Source organism: Chrysochloris asiatica, unplaced genomic scaffold, assembly GCF_000296735.1.
Source record: "Chrysochloris asiatica unplaced genomic scaffold, ChrAsi1.0 scaffold00018, whole genome shotgun sequence".
In the NCBI taxonomy this organism is placed as follows: domain Eukaryota; kingdom Metazoa; phylum Chordata; class Mammalia; order Afrosoricida; family Chrysochloridae; genus Chrysochloris; species Chrysochloris asiatica.
The window spans coordinates 3,919,674-3,941,835 of NW_006408536.1; the positions used below are offsets into that span (position 1 = coordinate 3,919,674).

A 22,162-nucleotide genomic window follows, 5' to 3' on the forward strand; every position below is an offset into this window, starting at 1 on the left:
TTAAGGTACACACACATAGATAAAAAATAGATATTCATGTATACATGGGTTAGTATGAGTATATTCTTTAGCCTTGTTTGCTGAGAGAGCCTTAAAACCATGACACTCTGTCGGTTGTTGGGTGCCATTGAGTCAATTCCAACTCACAGTAACCCTACATGACAGAGTCAAACTGCCCCCACTGGTTTACAATGGTTGCAATCTTTACCAGAGCAGATTGCCAGATCTTTTCTCCACAGGAAGTTTTGGGTGGGATCAAATTGCCAACCTTTCAGTTAGTTGCCAAGTGCTTAAACATTGTGCCACTAGGGCTCCTTGACACTCTAGCTGTTGTTGTTGTTAAGTGCTGTGTAGTCGGTTCCAACTCATAGCAACCATGTAAAAGGTCTCTGAGTCAGTTGTGACTCATAGCAACCATGTATTGGGTCTCTGAGGATCGGCTGGTGTGTTTGAACCTCCAACCTTGCAGTTCAAACTGACCTTGAGGGCGAGTGCTTAGCCTATGGCATCACATCTAGTGTCCAGATCTAAGTACCATTGTATTATTGAAAAAAAAAATTTTTTTAAATGTGTCTCTGGAGAAGTAACTCATTCTAGAGCTGGGACATGAAAAATATAAGATGAGCTTAGAACATCCTTTGGAGCCAGAAAAAAAATAATTGTTCAAAAAATATGACAGTGTCATGAGAATTTACCAAAAGAACACAAGAGTCAACCATAAAGAATTCTTAATAGCCAAAGCTTTGAACAACAAATACTGATAGCATTGGATTATAACATACAGAATAAATATTCATGAGTCTCTAATAATCTAAATAAATAATTGATTAACTGGTAGATGGAGAAGACATGACAGTTTTTCCTTATAGTAGAATTACAATGATTAAATGTTAAAAAAAAAAAAAAAAAAGAGAAAGAAATACCATAGGCCGATAGTGCAGGGTGATTATTATAGACATGATCCATTTATGAGTGTTAGATGAACAAAAACATATGAAACACAACGTGCCCAATGAAGGAGGCTTCCTGTGGAGCCTCTATATTACATAAGACTATAGGTGGAATCCTGAACAGCATCCAGAATCTTCAGAGGTGGGAAATTTCTACTTGAAAGGATGGGCAGACCAGCCTGGAGCGAGTGGCTAAAAGAACAGAAGATACTTCTTGAAAGAAAGACCAATAGGAAAAATACAAAACAATATAGGCAGACCAACTGATTACTACAAGAACAAGCAAGTTGCTCACCCAGGAGACATCAAGGCAAGTGATCGGGTCCCCTCAGAGAAAACCCCCCTCCAAGACTAAGATTCAGTGGGAATACATGCTCTGATTGGTGACCACGTTCGTCACCGATAAGGGGAAGTGAGGGGAAAACAGCAATGAAGCTGCGAGCTAAGCCCTACAATGTTCAATAGACTCCTATGAACCCGAGTGGGGACCTGGTTGCCCAGCAGTGTGGCAAGACCTGGGGACTCTTGGGCCCAGAGTCAGTGACATAGCCACAGGCGACTAGAGAGGAGAGTGAAGCGTCCAGCTGATAAGAAGAGAGGGCAGATGCACAAGAACACCCACACTTGCAGATAATGCCCACTTCACCTGGCTTCAATGACTGGATGATCAGAGCTCAACTAGAAGAAAAAAGAAGAGGGAAAAAAGAATCATCTGATACAATTTGATGAACCTATGGATGCAGTAGCTCAAAAGAAGGAACAAATGTTTACAGCAAGGATCATTCCCACCCCTCCATACACAGAGTAGACAGGGATGGGCAACTTGGACACTGGCTACTCAAAATGTGGGGAGAGGGGATTCAAAGGCAAGAAGTGACTGGCTTACAAGCTTTCAAGATGGAACCTCGATCCAGAGGACATGGAGGAAGGTAGAATCTTCACTGAGTAGTATCCAATCTTTCTAGGTGGGGCTGATTAAAGGAAATGTGGATAGGTCTCTTATGATACAATAGTGAATAATTGTTATCAGGACTGATTGTGAGGGTTGGAAATGTAAAAGTAGATGTTTTATAGCAAGGAGGGTAGTGATTAACTTTGCAGTCTAGGAGTGGAGGTCCCTGGGATCATCAAGGGAGCAGGACCCTACCCAGAGAAGCAGTGATGCCAGAGATGGAGGCAGAGACGATGACATGGAGAGATGGAGCAGCTGGGGACTTTAGACCCAGAGAGGGAGAGGGGCTGTGTGCTGACAACTGGGGAGCAGGCTTGCAGGGTATACCCTTTGGTTGGTTGATGATGCATGGAGGGGATTGTAACCATGGCAATGAAATGATATATGATAGAATGAAAGTAAAGTTAATGTTCTCCCATGTAAACTATCACATAATTCACAATAAAACATATGACACAATGGCATGAAATACATTGTATACCAGGTAATGAAAAAGAGGGATCTCTGAGATTTGGGAAACATAAGAGGTGATCCCTATAATTTTCTCAGCTTACTGCGTTGGAAGAGTTTCCGGATTTCAGGAATTCAGTGCAAGCAGAGGGAAAGGTGAGTGAACTTGAAAATACAGCACTAGAAATTATACAAAATGAAACACACAGAGGAAAAGAAGACTTAACAATAATGACTAGATTTTTCAAGAGCTATGAAACAACTTTGGGAGTCCTGGTGTGGCGCTGTGGGCTAATGTGCCAGAATGCAAAGTCGTTTGAACTGCAAGATCGGCAGTTCAAGCTCACCAGCTGCTCCTTGGAAACTCTATACAGGGTCGCTACAAATCGGAACCGATTCGATGGCACTTAACAACAGCAACATGAAACAACTTCAAACAATTAGATACTCCGAGGTGAAAAGGGAGAGGGACAGAAAAAAAAAAAAAAATTGAAGAACCAATTACTGAAATCTTTCAAATTTTGATGAAAAGTATCATCCCACAGATGTAAGAAGTGAAAAGAATGCCAAGCACAAGAAATCTAAAGATAAATACATTCAAGCACAAGGTCAAAATCAATTGTTCAAAATTTGTGATGAAAAGAAAATGTTTTAGTCAATCAAAAACAACTTTACCTACAGAGGAACAAAGATGGATAACAGCAGATATCTTATAGAAAACAATGAAAGCCAGAAGAGAACAAAGAATATCTTGCAAGTATTGAAAGGAAAAAAACAAACTGTCAAACTAAAATTCTATACCTAATGAAAATAATTTTCAAAGACAAAGGCAAAATGAGGACTTTTTCAGAAACAGAGTACCAGAAACACTTTATCACCAGACAGATGGAGCTTCCCCAGCTGTACTCAGAGAAAGCTTTAAGGATGGTTGAACATCGGGGCTTACTGCCCTGAGTGCAGTGAAAGGATCTTAAAAGAGTAGGACAAAAAACATTTACTAATGAAGATCAAAGAGCACAGCCTTCCTTCGCTTTTTGTGTGTATGGGAACCATCTTCCTTCCAGTTGTAGAATACAAAGTGATTCATCCTACATGTCTGTCAGCTTGTCATACTGTGGTGACTTGCATACTGCTGTGTTGTTAGAATCTACGCCACTGGAGTTTCAAGTATCAGTAGTGTCATCCATGGTGGACAGTTTTCATTGGAGCTTCCAGACTAAGAGCAGAGTAGGAAGAATGAATAGGCAGACAACTTCTAGAGATCAGTTCCTGAAAACCTTATATATAAGTAGCAGTGAGGTGTCGTCTGATTTAGGGCTGGGAATTGAGACACTCAGGTTAAAAAACACTTAAGAATGAGAATGAGCTGACTTCTCAAAGTAGAGTTGATGCAGATGTCATAGGTAGAACAGAGCTGATGAGGCACAATTCAAAAAGAGAAGAAATAACTGTAAACATCCATTGGAACAGGATTGTGGAATGTACAAAGTATATCTCTAGGAAAATTGAAAGTCATCATAAAAATCAGTATCTTAGGCAATAGTGAGCTGAAATGGAAAAGCATTGGCCATTTTGAATCAGCCAACTATTTGGTTTATTATACCAGGAATGCCAAATTGAAGAGGACATCACATTCATCACCAAAAAGAACTTTTTAGGATCTGTCTTGAAATACAATTCTGTCTGTGATAGGATAATAGCCACACTCTTAGAAGGAAGACAAGTTAACACAACTATTTTTCAAATTTATACATCAACCACCATGTTGAGGTGGTTGAAGAATTTGAAGAATTCTACTAACTCCTTCACTCTGCAATTCATCAAACATGCAATCAAGATGCATTGATAATTTCAAGTGATTAGACTATGATAGTTTCAAACAAAGAGGAGAGATCAGTAGTTGAAAACTACAGCCATGGTAATAGAAATTATGCTGGAGATCATGTGATAGAATTTTGCCAAGACTATTCATTGCACATACTTTTTATCAACAAATTAAATGGTAATTACACAAGTGGACCTTGCTATATGGAATACACATGAATCAAATTTAGGTTTGTAGAAAGAGACAATGGAGAAACTAAATAACATCAGCCAAAACAAGGTCATGCATGGGCTGATTGTCGAAAAGCCCAACAATAGCTCAATTACAAGTTCAGGCTGAATCCACAAAAACATTTAAACTAGTCTGTGAGAGTCAAAATACTCACCTGAATTCAGAGACCATTTCAAGAACAGATTTGACTAATTGAATGCTAATGAATGGACACCAGAAGAGTTGGGATATGATATCAAGAATTAAGGGCATGGAGAAAGAAAAAGGTCATTAAAAAGACGGAAAAGAAGAAGACCAAACCAGACATCAGAACAAACTCTGAAAACGCCTTGAACAGAAAATGATGACGCTGGAGAAGTGGCAGAGGAACAGCAGCAGTCTGTTCATCTGTGGTCTGTCAATTTGCAATACTGTGGTGGCTTGTGTGTTTCTGTGATGCTGGGAGTTGTGCCAAGTTATAGCTTTGAACCAAAACCAGAGTATGAGACAGAGCAGTGAGCTTCCCAGCCAACAGAGCAAGTAAAGCTGAGTACAGGAAGCTTACTTGTAGAGTGAGGTGCCTCAAGGCACTTAGTGGGGGACCTAGGTTAACTAATCCATGGAGCTACATATGCCTTCAGTTTGAGGATTAGGGTGGAGTGATGTGCCCTCTGGGCATTCATCAGCTGTTGACTGAAACAACTGTGCCCTGAGAAATGTATTATTCTGAATTGTATGTAACCTCTTAACTTCCCTAATACACCCCATAGCTATGGGAAAAAAAAAGGGGATAGGACAATGAGTTTCCTTCTTCATCTAGACTTCTCTGCCTTCAAATCATGGATTAAATCTGGGGGGAAAACTTTAGTTGGAATAAGAGATCCCACGTCTGATGTTGACAATCACTGTGTAACAATTTGATCCAAGATGTGCCATGGAACTGCACTCCACATTCTCCCTCATGGACTCTGGGAACTTCTCTCCTCCCAGGTCCTCTTAATGCTTATCATGTCCTTGCCTAGATCAATTCCCTGACAACTGGTCATTCTAATCAATGTAAAGGAAAATATCTTGTTGACATTTCAGAATTTTAGGGCACCCTCAGAGGAATTCAGGTACTCACGATATATATGTTTTATATGGATTTTTATATGGATAAGGAATTATGTTAATTATCTGCTCAACCTAATTAGAAAACAGAGAAATACAAATTAAAATAACAGTTGTTGTTGTTGTTGTTAAGTGCTGAAAGGTCAGTTCTGACCGATAGCGACCCTATGTAGGGTTTCCAAGGAGCAGCTGGTGAGCTTGAACCATCGACCTTACACTTCAAATGGTTTTGCAGTCTGGCGCATTAAAATAACAGCAAGGAAATGTTTTTTCACCCAAAAGTTTGACAGAAATTTCAAAGACTGCTAAAATAGAAAGCTTGGGAGACTGTAGAGTGTTCACATATATTCATTTGTGAGAATATGAATTGGTACAACATTATTGAAACAGAACTTCAGCAACATTTATAAAGATTTACAGTCATCACATTCTTTCTACTTTAATCCAATTTGCTTCTTGCTATGTCTTTCCTATAAGACAATATGCATACTTGCCCAAGAATTTTTGTTCAACAATGCTGACATCAGTTCTATTAGTCATAACAACAAATGGGAAACAACTGATATGTTCATAGGAGAAAGATGGTCAGATTAATTATGGCTTTATATTGTATTCTAGAATTTTCAGGAGCAGTTTCAAAAGTGAGGTGGATCTATCTGTGCTATCATAGACAGAACCTGCATTAATATGTACAGTGGCAAGGTTAAAAGTTAGGACAATTTGTACTACATCATCTTTGTCCATACAAGTTAAAAAACTCACTATCTATCTATCTATCTATCTATCTATCTATCTATCTATCTATCTATCTATCTATCTATCTATCTATCTATATAGAGAGAGAGCTCTGTTAGCATAGTGGTTATGAATCGAACTGCGAACCACAAGGTCAGCAGTTCGAAACTACCAGCTGCTCCATGGGAGAAAGATGAGGCTTTCTGCTCCCATAAAGATTTACAGCCTCGGAAACCCTGTATAGGGTTACAAGGTCGCTATGGGTCTGAACCGACTCGCCGGCACTTAACAACAACAACTATATATATATATATTAGCACAGCTGCATAAGAAACAGCCAGAATAAACTTTAAAATGATACAAATGCTTTTTAAATTGTGATTACTTCTGAGGAGAGGAATGAATTTTGGAGGAATTTTGGGGGAGCAACAAGATTATGCACTATTCGTTTTGTAATTAAATAATTAAGAAAGCCGGATCATAGAAATAGTAGCTGTGTTGTAGTTATTGTTATTAGGTGTCGTCGAGTTCGTTCTTACACATAGGAACCCTGTGTAGGGTTTCTGAGGTTGTAAATCTTTATGGAAGCAGAAAGCCACTCGTGAGTTTTTGGTTAATAGTCCAGCGCCTACCCTACAGTGCCACCAGTGCTCCCTAGTAGCTGTGTGTTGGTCAAACAAAGCATTTGCTAATGGATGTAATGGAAGAGCCTGAAATCTAAATAGTTTAACAAAATAAAGAGAATTTCTTGTGCATATATGGATTGGCAGGGCTCTCCACTTTCTGGTGACTCAAGGATCCAGGCTGCTTCCATCCTGATTTGACATCTCCACACAGGATCCCTAGGTTTGTTGCTGAATGGAATAGAAAACATGGAGGTAGCAAACTGCTAGCCATTGCCTTGGAGTTGATTGTGACTCATAAAGACGCTGTAAAACATAGTAGAACTGCCCCCAAGGGCTTCCTCCTTTGCAACCTTTAGGGACACAGGTTGTTACATCTTCCTCTTGCAGAACAGCTGGTGAGGTCAAACCCCTTGCTGAGAATTTGCTTTTCCATCCCAGATACACTGAATCAGAATGTACATTTTAACAAGATCCTGATCTTTTGGTTAGCAGCCAAGCATGTTATCCACTGTGCCCCCAGGGCTCCTTGGAGCCTTCTAGCTGATTCCAATTCATAGTGACCCTACAGAACAGAGCTGAACTACTCTATGGAATTTCCAAAGCTGTAAACCTTTACAGAAGCAGCAGCCACATCTTTCTCCCTTGGCACAGCTGATAGGTGGGTTCCAACTGCTGACCTTTGAGGTAGCAGCCCAATGCTTAAACCACTGCTTCACCAGAACTCCTTTGGAGGTGGCATACTATTTCACAAATGCCTTTAAGTGACAAACATGGCTCCTGCTCTTGTTTCAATGGCAAGAAGAATCATCTGACCTTTCATAACTATAAGTGGACTAGAAACGTAGTATCCCCAACAAACTACCAAGGGTTGCAAAGATAAGCATTTGCAGTCTCGCCCATAAACTGCTAGATTGTAGGTGCTCAATAAAGTGCACTGTTATAATTTGTTATGACAAAGACCCTCTCCATTCGTGGATGGGTTTCTGAGAAGGCCATACCTGTCTTGCAATTCTCATTTTTTGTTTTTTCCTTACTGCCTACTATGTGACAGGTGTCTCAAATATAGAATCACACTGATTTTCAAAAGGACTCTGTAAATCTCAGCAAGGAAATTGCAGCTTTCTTCACTCAACAGCACCTTTCTGCACTGACCTTTGTAACGGCCTCTATAATCTCAATAAGCTAAGAACAAGTCTGTGGAAAGGTCTGCTGTTTTTTTTTTTTAATCAGAGGCATTCAATGGTGAAGGACAGGACAGGTAGGGGACGGCTGTAGGGAGTTGGAGGCACTAAGATAGGGTGATTCTGGGTTGTTTGTTCCACTGGGAACAGGTGCAGTCTTCAGAAGAGAAGGCAGGGAAGAGCTTGCCAGCAGGAGTGGGCTGTACACAATTCAAAATGCAGTTATGGTTGTGTTCAAGCAGTTGTAGAGTTGGATTGGGGGAGGGGGGAGACTCAGGAAAAGGTGCTGGAATGTGGGAAAGGTCAGAACCCTAAGATCCTGTGGGTAGAGGCAGGAGGAGGTTGGGCAAAGGAAGCCCTCATACAATTTCGAGCATATTTGATTCTCACGTTCACCTTCCTCCTCTAGACCTGATTTTATTAATTTGGGTATAGTCTCCTTTTGATCACATGAGATATATTTTGGGGCAGTGAGAAGAAAAGTGATTTAAGAGATAAAAGGACCACCTGAGGCTGAGAAGAGTGGAACAGTGAGTGCTGTAAACAAATTCAGACCAGGGGTCCAATGTATCACTTACTAACCATGTGACCTTAGGCACATTACCAAACGCCATGAGCCCCTGATTCTTCATGTGCGAAGAGGGTTTGATAAGTTCTGTCTTCTAAGGCTGTGGGAATGTGTGTAATGTATGTAAAGCACCTGGCACCATGTCTGTCATTCATCGAGACTTTACAGAATAGCTAGTATTACTATGACTGTTTTGATCCCAGATGATGCCACCTGATCGGCTGAGAATTTTTTTCTTTTTTTGATCCAGGATATGTCATAGAATATGCAGTGCTGTAGATTAGCATTAAAAATAAAACTTTAGTAAATCCCAGAGGACACGTTGTTTGATGTGACTGTTGGGGAGTCCTCCCCATCTAAATGCAACTCCTAGAATTTGTGCCAAGAACCAACTTCTTTCCTCCCTTCCTTCCTCCTATCCAGCTGCGTTTGGATGAAGATTATGCCTATTTTTGTTTATTTCAAGCCAATGAAATATCCAGTTCATGTAGAGCTTGCCCAATAACTTAAAATAACTTAAAAGAAACAACCTTTTAATAGAGTGAGCTCTGGCTCTCCTGGTGGTGGTGGTGATGTGCCATGGAGTCGGTTCCGACTCATAGCTACCTTGTACAGGGTTTCTGAGGCTGTAAATCTTAACAGGAGCAGAAAGTCTCATCTTTCTCCTGCGGAACAGCTGGTAGTTTCGAACTGCTGACCTTGAGGTTCACAGTCCGATTTGTAACCACTACGCTACCAGAGTATTGCCCTTTATTTCTCAGAAATGCACTGGCAATGATATGCATCAGTCAGTGCCTATGTTCTAGTGCACTGGGACAAGCGCACCAGACACCTTTCAATCCTAGCCCAGGTGGAGAATTCTCTCTAGTTTTACTGATAATGCCAAAGTGACTGCTAAATCCATTTCTCTATGCCAGGCTTAGTTTCTCAATTCTGAAACACTCATCTGAGTATCTGGCCCCTGAGCACCATTCCCACACTCTCATATGATCCACCACCCAATTTAATTTAATATTAACTGACTCTGAAGAACTGGGAGTCCTGGTGTGGCACTGTGGGTTAATGCGCCAGACTGCAAAGCCATTTGAACTGCAGGGTCGGTGGTTCAAGCTCACCAGCTGCTCCTCGGAAACCCTATACAGGTTCGCTATGGGTCGGAACCGACTCGATGGCACTGAACAACAACTGAAGAACTTACAGTTTTCCAAAGTCCCAAACTGCCTTGCTTCAGGGCATTTACACTTGACTGAACTCATCTGGGTCCTATCCCTACTTCCTCATTTCTCTGAACTTATCATTTATGTCTTGGAGGTTATCGCATCATTTTCCTTATATGACTGCTGCCCTGGGTCTCCAAAATTCTGTGGGCAGGGCCTGGGTCTTGTTTATTTAGTACTATCAGAGAGTCTTCTGAAGAGCAGATGCTCAATTTACATTTATAAATAAATAAACACAAGTGTGCAAGAAATCAAATTTATTTCCATTTAATTTCTCCTACATTCTTTAACAAATTAAGCAAATTCAGCTATCTCACTTTTAATTTTGCAGAATAACAAGATGGAAGGAAAAACAAAAGCCAAGTATTGAACAACTTTTACTTATTTTTTTTCCATTTCTTAATAACAATTATTTTATTGGTGTTATCTTTCACATTTCTAAGTATACACCTATACCTGTTCCAAAGCCATCTTTTCTCGTTCCAGATCACTAAGATGAAAGATTTACCAATTTGTCTTCTAAAATAGCATACTCCTTACTCTTCAATTTCTTAGTTAGTAATAATCATGTAACCAATATAATTCATACACTTAGATTATGAAGCTAATTAAACCTTTTTTTTTTAAAGCAACATTTGAAAAATTCCAACAACTAAAGAGAAATCTAGAAATTACTCATGAAGAACAGGTACAGAGATAGGATACTCACTGTTCCCTCTCAGCTACTTTGCCTCCTACCCCCACCACTTAGAAGGTTAACTGCTTTCTTTAAACACAGAGTGAAGAAAACTGGTTCAGACTTCACTAAGGTTGATAGTTGCTGGATACTCTGGGTCATGCACTTGCTATCCCATTAGTACGAGCCAGAGCTGCAAATCGGGATCGGGCTCTCTCTTCTTCTTCTCTCAAAGCCTCTTCATACCAGGCTGGGAAGGCAGTGGGCACGGTATCATAGATCTTGGCCAAAAACTCCAGGACTTGCATCTTGCTGGTTTCAACATGGGCTCTGGGCCCCCACAGGAACTCATAGCGTGGAGGCTCACTGTTGGGGACCTGGCGATACTCCAGGTACTTTTCCTGCACCAAATCTTTGGTGATGAGCTTCCTGGGCTCCCCATAGATGAAGTGCTTCCGTCCTGCATATATCCCCATCACATTAAGCACTTCCCAGATATCTTCCTCAGTGGCATGGTTGCCCTTCATGAAGATCACACACAGGACGGTCATCAGGAGGCCGGTCTTGGGCACGAATTCCTCAGCACTCAGCTCGCCATCACTGGTGCACTGCAATTTGCTGATAAGGGCATAGCAGTGCCTGGTGGTGTCGACTTCCTTCACATCAATGCCAAAGGCCAGCACCATGAGCTCTGAGGCTCTCCTGAGGATTTCATCGAAGTGATCCTTGTACCTTCTGATGACATACTTCAGCATGTCTTCCTTTGTTATGGTTTCTTTCATGTTATACTTTCGTAGCAGGAACTGAACCAGCAAAATTGCCTTCTGGTCTAGAGGGGTTCTGCGTGGACGATCAGTGGGGTGTGAAGGCTGTGAGACTCTTGGTGTCTCTTCATCTTGATCGGTGGCACCTTCATCAGATCTTCTGCATGAAACATCTGCAGAAGTTGCAGCAGTGGATGGGGCTCTTCGAGGACCCTGGTGAGTGCTATGTGATTCATCAGTAGGTGAGCTCTGGGAAGTCGCTCCCAAAACAGAAGACGAGGAAAGGGACCCTTCTTCCTCTGTTGCAGTGAACTGGAGACCCTGGGTGTCATCTCGGGCCTGGCGGCGTTTCTCACGGGCACGGAGCTTACTTTTATGACCACGAGGCATGATGACTCTTCTCAGGGACAGCAGACACAGGACTGTGGGCAAGAGAGCAGGTGATGTGAACCCACTGGCTGAGGGAGGGGAAGAGGGTGTGAACACCTTCAGCAGGGAGATACTATCTTGGACCTCCTTAGTGCAGTTTTCCTTCAGGGCGCTTCTCTAACAACCCACAAGGCTCCAGTTCTACAGATCAGCCTGTCCCTTGAAAACCCTGTGGAGGAAGTTAGAGTATGCCTTAGGCTTCAACCTGCCAACCCTGCCTGTGGCTTCATGGGATTCAGAGCAAAATCTGTGGGGCCCCCTCTCTTCTGGGGTGGAGTAATCGCCCCATTCAGTATCATCAAGTCAACTGTTGGCCCCTCCCCTCAGATGCATTTACATTTATACTAATCACTTCACCTCCCTCCCTCAGGCTCCCCACCCTGGGAGGGAGTGGCTCCTGGATTGGTGGCTCTTGAAGGGACCCACTTGGCACTGACAACAAGGGAAAGGTTTTAGGGCACCCTTTTGCTCCTGGATAATTATGGCTTTCAGTCATCACTCATTACGCCACCCCCCATTACAGCCTTGGAAACCCTATGCAGGGTCATTATGAGTCGGAACCAACGGTACTTAACAACAACAACAACAACAACAACAACAACAACAACAACAACATAACATCATGACCCCTATAGCTCTAAGAGCCCTGGAGGGTAAAAGGAGACTCCTCTGCTTAACAGCCTTGCCTGGCTCCTCCTATGGTGGTCTGTAAGGGAAAGACTCTGTGCCGGCCCCTCTGTTGTGGAGTAGGGTGTCCCCTCACTCAGGGCCCTTGTCTTGACTTCATATAGGGTCTGGGCTTTCTCCCTCTGCTGACCTGAGACCACTAGCTCTGCCCAAGAACTTTATTCCCTGATATTTCCAAACAAAATTGAGGTGACTCATGGACTTCTGAGAAAGGCTCCAGGCTTCCCTTCCCAGCATCAACATGGAGGAGGCTGGGATGGGGTAGGTGGGGCAGGACTCAAGGGCACCTCAGAGGTTCAGAGGGGGGTATCTAGCAATTCTCACTAAGGGTCCTCACCAAGGCTCTTCACCTTGACTCTGTGCATTGTCTCTGCTGTCTCCCCTCTGAAGATCTGCGACTACATTCCTCAGATCAAGGTTCTCATTTCCCTGAGACCCTAGAGATCTAGACCCTCGAGCCTTTCAGGGATGACAGCAGGGACAGGGGTCTATAGGATATCCCTCTTGTAGAAAAAGAATCAGAGTCTTGGGCTAACTAGGAACACTGCAACACAAGGTAGGGAGGGGGCTCAGGTCAGGTAGTGGGCTATTCACCAGCCAAACTTAGATGTTTGGAAATCTTTGGTTCCAAAATTCTACTTTCTAAGGAGACGAGGCTATGTCACATGATTTTATGAGACCAGATTATTTGACATTATTTAATATTGTTCAGTCCAGTAGAGTGACTTAAAAAAACAAAACAAAACAAAACAAAAAACAACTCTCATTTATAGTAGTAAATATGGAGGGAGCCCTGATAGCATAGTGAATTATGAGCTAGGCTGCTAACCCCAAGGTCAGCAGTTCAAATTTACCAGTTGCTCCACAGGAGAAAAGATTAACAGCCTTGGAAACCCCTATACAAGGTGGCTATGAGTCAGAAACGACTCAGGGGCATACAACCATCACTACCACCATAGTAATAAATATAGTCACACTTTAGCAAGTGTGTGTGTGTGTGTGTGTGTGTGTGTGTATTTGCTTGTAAGTACATTTTTTTCCATGAAAGAATGCCTGCCCCTGCTATGTGTGATTCAGTCTTTTCATTCTTTATATTTGATTATAATGCTATTATTTTCTAAAGGCCAGTCCTCACCATCAAAAGAACTTTCAGGTGGTATTAGTACAGCACTGAAGCCAGATTGCCTCAACTAGCCCAAACTTTGATGCCGTCTGATATCTTGGTACCAGCACCTGAGGTGTTGCCTGGATGAAGCTGTAGAAACTGTCCCAAGACACACTAGGAAGAAGCAAGGGCAGAAGTTTACATTCTTTCCTGCAAACGATCCTGTCATCTGTCTTGTAGTGCAGGCCATAGGTCTTTCTTAACTTCAAGACATGCCCCTACCTGTCCACACAGAAATGCTAGTTCAACACAGATTCAGTCTCTCCCAGAAGTTTCTGGGGTTTCTTTTTGTTTTTGTTTTGCTATTGTTTATATTATTCTTACCTTCTCCTTTCTACAGCTTCTCTAGAATTGACGTCAGGAAACAGCAACTTTTGTCTGGTTGCCATCTTGGAAAGCTACTAAATCTATAAATAAGCTAAGGATAACTGACATCTTTACTATTACCTTTTATAAGTGAATAAACATAAAGTGGTGGTGTGCCATCCAGTCAGTTCTGACTCATAACGGCTGTATATAGGGTTTCTGAGGCTGTACATGTTTACAGGAGCAGAAAGTCTCACCTTTCTCCTGCTGAGCTGCTGGTAGATTTGAACTACTTACCTTTCGATTAGCAGCCCAATTCGTAACCACTGTGCTACCAGTGCTCCTTAAATAGGGTTTTTGTTGTTGTTAAGAGCCGTCGAGTCAATTCTGACCCAAAGTGACCCTATATAGGGTTTCCAAGGAACGGCTAGTGAAATTGAACTGCTGATCTTGCAGTTCAAACAGGTTTGCAGTCTGGCACTTAACCCACAGTGCCACACCAGGACTCCTTAAGTAGGGTATTGCTCTATTATTTGGGACTTCTTTTAGAAAAGTCTACCAGTTATTTTTATAGTTACCTTTTAAAAAGATTGTGTACATTTTTATTAGGTTTCTTTTTAGGTAAATGTTGGGTATTGTTCCTGTTGTAGTTGGGATCGTTTCCATTACTTGTCCTAATTAGTTATTGATTTGGTATGGCTGTGCTCCTGATTTTGCTATCGTCATCTTCTACACAACAGCTTTCTAACATCTCTTGTTCATTTGGGTATTTTGTGCTCTAGTCCCTTTGGATTTTCTAATTAGAGGACCATATTGTCACCATTTATTACTTTCTTTCCAATATTCCTACCTCTTATTTATTTTTATATTCTTATTGCTCTGGTTATGCATTCCAGTATAATTCAACACTAGAGGCTGTACCATATTCCTAACATTCTAAGCTTGCTGTAGATTTTAAGCAATGGAAATTCCCTACGAATGTTATTTTGCTACGTGTTTTTTTTTTTTTTACCATAAATTGTGTTGATTTCCCCCCCCCCAAGCACTTTTTCTATACCTCTGGACACAATCAAATGCTTTCTCTTCTCTGATATTTTCTGATATTTTCTCCTCTACTCCACTGTTGTAGAGAAATTCCAACTGGCAGTTTCTTCTAACGTTACATCATCTTTGTATTTCTTGAACATGGCCTATTTCCTTATTTAATTAATTTTGTTAGACATGCTATAAATATATTCGTGCCTTTGTATGAATAAGCTTGGCTCAGGTGTTCTTTTCTTGGGGTAGCTTTATTTGTTCTTTGCATCAAGGACAGCATGCCTTTTAAATTGACTTTAGTAATTTACCATATTTTTGTATGTTTTGGAAGGTTTTACATAAATTGGCAATTCATTGTTGCCCTTGATTATTTGGTACAAATGGCTTCCAACATGGCAGGTCCTGGAATATTTTGAGACGCTGTGGAGCCTAAACTAGAATTTCAGTTTGTCTTAGTTAATTAGTTTTCTATTTCTGTTGGGAACAATTTGGTCTATTGCATTTCTTCAAAAATTGTTTAATTTCACTTGTATTTCAATACATGATATTTATAAATAAAAATTGTTTACTAGAGAAATTCTCAAATACATGCAACAGTTCAGAAAATAGTATAATATGAATCCATTTTTTTTTTTTTAATTGCATATTGACAAGACCACTTCAGAGATAATGCTGAATACTTCCAGTAGGGGCAACATAATGTCTGTGTGCCTCTCTTATCACCTTTATTCATTAATCCATTAGCGACTGCAGGATGGTAATTCTCTAATTTATATAATTCTTCCTGAGATGATTAGCTGAAATACTTCTATAGATAAAAATCTCATCTTTATCCTTCCTGGTCTAACATTTGGATACCTTGAGGTAATGGTAAAACATATTTATGATGTTCTCTTATATTAAATCTCTTCTTCACCTATATTTTGTATAATTTTATTTCTCTAGCATCACTTCTACTTTTTCTTTTGAAGTTGATAATACTTGTAAAAATGATTTACTTAATAAATATTTTTTAAGACCTGGCTTTGATTGTTTGGATTAGACTGTGTATGATGAAAATCTAAAAGAACTAAAGCTAAACCAATAAAAGTTTTTGAAGATTGCTTAGTATAAGATCAATACATAAAAATAAATGTTATTTCTATGGCAACAAGGAGTATAAAATGAAATTAAAAAATATAACTTATAAATTGCCATAATAAATACCAAACGCTTCAGAATGAATCTAATAAAAATCTATGAATTTTGTGGAAAAAATATATAAATTACATTATTTAGGACAATTAACAAAGAGCTAACTAAATAGAGAAATATATATGTGTTCATGGATTGAAAGATTAATACGGTAAAGATTTTAGTTCTCTTTAAATTTAATCTATCAATGCACTAAAAAAAAACCACACACAAACACTCAATAGACTTCATGTAAGAATGCACATAAGAGGACTTTAAATAGTTCATGAAAAGTAAAATTAAGAGATAGTTGATAGGTCTATAGGGAGAACAACACTAGTGAAGTGGTTAACACCATAGGAGTGGTTAACACATTTGAAAGAGATCCTTTGCAGTGCATTAAAACCACAGAATGGTTAACCATTTGAGATTAAAAGGGTAGCATTTACCCAGGGAGTCCTGGTGTGGCACTGTGGGTTCATGCATCAGACTTCAAAGCCCTTTGAATTGTAAGGTCGGCAGTTCAAGCTCACCAGCGGAATAGCTGGTAGTTTCGAACTGCTGACTCTGAGGTTAGCAGCCTGATTCGTAACCACTATGCTACCAGAGTATAGCATATGGATAAGTGAAATGAATGAGACCAATGTCACAAGAGATAAAAAGGAGGAACTGGAAACATTATATAAGGAACCTGTACTAAGTGAGAAGCAGCGGTATTATTTGAAGAGGAACTTAGATTATTCTTAAAGGTATATTGTAAATCCTAGGAAAGACACTTGAAAACGTTTTTAAAAGTTATGAATAATACATTAAGGGAAGAGAGAAACTAGAAACATATAAAATGTTCAATTACAACCAAAGACTACATAAAATCAGGAATATAAAACAAAGAACAAATGTTAACAGATATAAAAGTTATAAAGATAAATGACTTTAATACATGTTTATGCATGTGAAAGTTAGATGGTGAATAGGGAAGACCATAAACGAGTTATGGTGTTGATGAAGAATAGTAAAAGTACCATGGACTGCCAGAAAAATGAACAGAACTGTGTTGAGAGAAGTACAGGTGCTCCTTAGAAGCCAAAATGGCAAGACTTCATTTCTCAAACTTTGGACATATTATCAGGAGGGACCAATCCCTGGAGAAAGACATCATGCTTGGTAAAGTGGAGGGTCAGTGAAAAAGAGGACTACCCTCAACAAGATGGATTGACACAGCGGCAGCAACAATGGGCCCAAGCGTAACAACAATTATGAAGATGATGAAGAAAGAAACCGGGCACTGTTTCATTCTGTTGTGCATAGGCTTGGTACCAATCAGAGTCAACTCGATGGCACCTCACAACAACAACATATTGGTATATTATATCAATAATTGCTGTAAATGCAAGTAGCCTAAACGCACCAGTCAAAAGGCAGGAATCATATTAAAAGAAAAAGAAAAAAAGATTCAAATATAAGGAATCCTGGTGTGGCACTGTGGATTAATGTTCTGGACTGCAACGTTGGTTTGAACTGCAAGGTTGGTAGTTCAAGCTCACCAGCTGCTACTTGGAAACCCTATACAGGGTCGCTGTGAGTTGGAACCGACTTGACAGAACTTAACAACAACAACATAAGCAGTCTACAAAAAAACCTACCTTGTATATAAGGACTCAGGCTACTCAAATAGTAAAGGGATGGAGGATATGTGTTGTTGTTGTTGTTGTTGTTGTTGTTAGGTGCTATTGAATCAGTTCTGACCCATAATGACCTTATGCACAACAGAACGAAACACTGCCAGGTCTTGTGCCATCATCACAATTGTTGGTATACTTGAGCCCATTGCTGCTGCCACTGTGCAATCCATTTCGCTGGGCCTTCCACTTCACCAAGCAAAATGTCCTTCTCTAGGGAATGGCCCCTCCTGAGAATATGTTCAAAGTATGAGAGACAAAGTCTCACCATCCTGGCTTCTAAGAAACACTTTGGCTGTACTTCTTCCAACACAGATTTGTTTGTTCTTCTGGAAGTCCATGGCACTTTTAATATTCTTCTCCAATATCATAACTCAAAAGCATCAATTCTTCTACAGTCTTCCTTATTCACTGTCCAACTTTCACTTGCATATGAGGCTATGAAAAATACCATGGCTTGAGTCAAGTACACCTTAATCCTCAAATTGGCTTCTTTACTCTTGAACATTTTAAAGATGTCTTGTGCAGTGGATTTGTCTAATTCAATACATTGTTTGATTTCTTGTCTGCTGCTTCCATGAGTTTTGATAGTGGATTCAAGAAAAATGAAATGAAGTCTTTGACAACTTCAATCACTTTTCCATTTATCATGATGTTATTTACTGGTCCAGTGGTGAGGATTTTTGTTTTCTTTACATTGAGGTGCATATTTAGAGCAGGGAATCTTCTCTTTATGCTATTGTAAGAGTAGATACATGGCACTATGCATTTGTTAAAATCCATAACACTGTACAACACAGGATGAACCCTAATGTAAACTACAAAATTCAGTTTAAAGTAACGTTACCAATACTGATTCATAAATTATAACACATGTACCACACTAAAGCAAAATATCAATAATAGCAAAAGCTATGTGTGTGTTTGTGTGTGTAGGGGATAGGAGGTATATAGAAACTGTACTTTCTGAAAAAAGTTTTTTTAAAAAAAAAAGCCTGAATGATACACTGAAAGAAGAAATAAGCTAAAATGATATAAAATGTTCAATTTTTCTATAAATCTAAAATTGCTCTAAAACATAGCCTATTAATTTTTTGAAAAGCAAAGAAAATCCACATATGTGGTAAATGCATAATTGAACTAAATCATACATAACACACTGTTGGATCTGCTAGTAATTCTTATTTTTTGCACATCTAATTGTGTACTCTTGCTATCATTCACAACCTGACTCATTATCTCCAGCCTCCTGCTACACCCTCCTCTTCAACATCCATGGGTTACCTCAGAACATTCAACATCAGGCTAACAACTTGGGAGTCATGGCAGGCAACATGTATTAAGTATTCCAAAATGCTGTCTCCTTTAAAGGACATCTGCAGAAAATGAAGGGATCTTTAGATGATGGTTTATTTTGTTAACAGCACACTCATCACCTGACTGGTTGTTGTTAAGTGCCATCGAGTTGGTTCCAACCCATAGTGACCCTGTGTAGGCTTTCCAAGGAGTGGCTGGTGAGCTTGAACTGCCAACTTTGCAGTTCAAAGCGGCTTTGCTGTCCAATGCATTAACCCACAGCACCACACCAGGACTCCATACCTGACTGGGAGGTCCCTTTTATTCTCAGCTCATTGAGTCTCAGAAAGCTCCGGAGTCCTACCAACCTGAGCACAAAACATACAACTTGCCCTGCTATGTTGAAATTAACCTGCTAAACAAATTTGAATTAGGGAAGCAGGTAACAAGAAAGAGTCCTTAATTATAGTTAGTTCCAACTGGACAAAGAACCTTAACATTTCTGGCAGTACCAGATAAATTCTGTTGTTTACTTGGCTAGCAAACAAAGAATGGTAGACTTGTCAGAGCCTGGTTAGAAATGACTAAAAGTTCAAATAAACTTCTCGTCTAATTCTAAGGTCATCTTTGTTGTCACTGTTTCTACATAGTTGAATTACATATGAAGGGCTTCAAAAATGTCATAGAAAAATGGAATGAAAAGAGAGGGGAATTTTTCCATGAACTTTTTGAAGCCGGTTTGCAGAGAAAACTTAATGTGGGCTGTGGCACGAACTGGAGCCTGCTCCAGGTCTGTCTGAGCAGTCCTCATCACTGGTACATTATGAGACATACTTGTACAACTTGATTTCAGTTGGCTTTGTTTGTTTGTTTTCTTCTTCTTAATGGAATGCCACCTTTGAATTCAGTAAAATTCACTGCAAAATAGATCATTTTTTTAAAAGTAAAAGAATAAAGAAAGATAGATCATAACACAAATCAAACAAAAACTAAAGTAGCTATATACATTTCAGACAAAGCAGACACTAGGATAATTAATATTATTAGGGGTAAAGAGGAACATTGTTGTCGTTAAATGTCATCGAGTCAGTTCTAACTCATAGCAATCATGTATAGGGTTTCTGAGGAGTGGCTGATGAGTTTGAATCACTGAACATGTGGTTCAAACTGAGCTTATAATTCAGTGCTTACCCTACAGTGCCACGCCAGGACTCCAAGAGGAACATTATACAATGTTGTTGTTGTTGTTAAGCGCCTTCAAGTCTGTTTCGACTCATAACTACCCTGTATAGGGTTTTCAATGAATGGCTGGTGGGTTTGACCTTGCAGTTCAAACTGACCTTATGGGCCAGTGCCTATCCTACAGTGTGCCCTACCTGGACAATGATAAAGGGATCAATTCTCTAAAAAGACATCATAAATGTGTATGTACCTAACAAGACAGTGTCAAAATGCACAAGGCAAAACTGATAGAAATGAAAGTTGTTGTTGTTGTTGTTAAGTGCCGTCGGGTTGCTTCTGACTTATAGTGACCCTATGTATAGGGTTTCCGTGGAGCAGCTGGTGAGCTTTAACTGCTGACCTTGTGGTTCAAACCAACTTTGCAGTCCAGCGCATTAACCCACAGCGCCACACCAGGACTCCAGAAACGAAAGTCGAAATATACTATTATCACTGCAGACTTCAACACTTCACTGTAAGTGATTGATATATCAAGCAAGCAGTATGGCAGTGAGCAGACAAGTGACCTGTACAGTACTGTCAATTTGCTTGATCTTGATGATATTTGGAATAGTTCATACAACAACAACAAAATACACATTATTCTCAAGCTCACATAGTATATTAATCAAGACAGAGTGCATTCTGGACCACGAAACACACCTTAAATTTTAAAGAATAAAAATCATGCAAAGGATGGTCTTAGCTTACAAGAGAATTATATTAGAAATTGGTGGAGAAAGATAGCTGGAAAGCTCCCAAATATTTGTAAATTAAACAACATACTTTAAAATGACACATGGGTCAAAGATGAAGTCTCAAGAACTTTTTAAAGATTCTGAACTAAATAAAAATGAACATTCAAATGATAAATGTTGTGGATTGCTGCTAATGTAGTGCTTAGGAGAAATTTAGAGAATTAAATGTATCTATTTGGTAGTGTACTGGTTACGAATTGGGCTGCAAACCGCAAGGTCAGCAGTTCGAAACTACCAGCTGCTCTGTGGTAGAACGATGAGGCTTTCTGCTCCTGTAAAGATTTACAGCCTCGGAAACCCTGTTCAGGGTCGCTATGGGTCGGAACTGACTCGACGGCACTTAACAACAACAACAAAATTAGAAAAGAAGGATGATTTCGAGTAAATAATCTAAGTGTTCACATTAGGAAATGAAAGAAAAACAACTTATGCCTAAAATAATTGGGGAAAAAGAAAATAATAAAAATGAGAGCTGACATAAATTTAAAGCAGGAAAAAAAATAGGGAAATTTAATGAAACAAAAAGCTAGTTCCTCCCCACCCCCCAAATCAGTGAAATTTATGCTCCTGTTAGCAGGATAATCAAGAAAAATAGAGAGAAGACATCAATTCCCATATTAAGAATGAAACAAGTGTCATTACTACTAGTCCATGACCATTTCGAGGATAATGATGCAATACTATACACAGCTTTATGTCCCCAAATTCCGTAACTTATTTAAATTAGATCGACAGACTATCCAAATTCAAGATGAATTAGATATCTTGAATAGCCCTATATCTATAAATGAAATTTGATTAGTAGTTAATTTTTTCTCAAAAAGTAATTAATAAGCTCAAATGGATTCATTGGTTAATTGCGCCAAAAGCTTAGGAAAGAAATAATACTAGTTATTCACAATCTTTTCCAGAAAGTAGAAAAAGAGGGAGCATTTCCCAACTTATTTTATAAAGTACACATTACACTATAATACCAAAGGGAGATAATTGGAATTTTTACAGGAATTTTTAAATGCTCACTTGTACATAAAAATAAGTATCACTGCCAAGTGAGGCCCATTCCCAGAATATAAGGCTGGCTTAATATTTGTAAATCAATCAGTGATTTTAACAGACTGATTATATTGACAGACTAAGAAAAACATA

General features: G+C 39.6%; 1 protein-coding gene across 1 annotated transcript; it reads right to left on the reverse strand.

The window, feature by feature from the left end:
- Nucleotides 1–10,658: 10,658 nt before the first annotated feature.
- On the reverse strand, nt 10,659–11,654 carry LOC102810801 (melanoma-associated antigen B10-like). The gene has a single exon (XM_006835562.1). It carries the CDS (start codon nt 11,652–11,654, stop codon nt 10,659–10,661), a length of 996 nt encoding a protein of 331 aa, XP_006835625.1.
- Between the last annotated feature and the right edge of the window lie 10,508 nt (nt 11,655–22,162).

Coding starts and splice junctions, on each gene's coding strand:
- LOC102810801 (XM_006835562.1), bottom strand. CDS start 11,654: ATGCCTCGTGGTCATAAAAGTAAGCTCCGTGCCCGTGAGAAACGCCGC.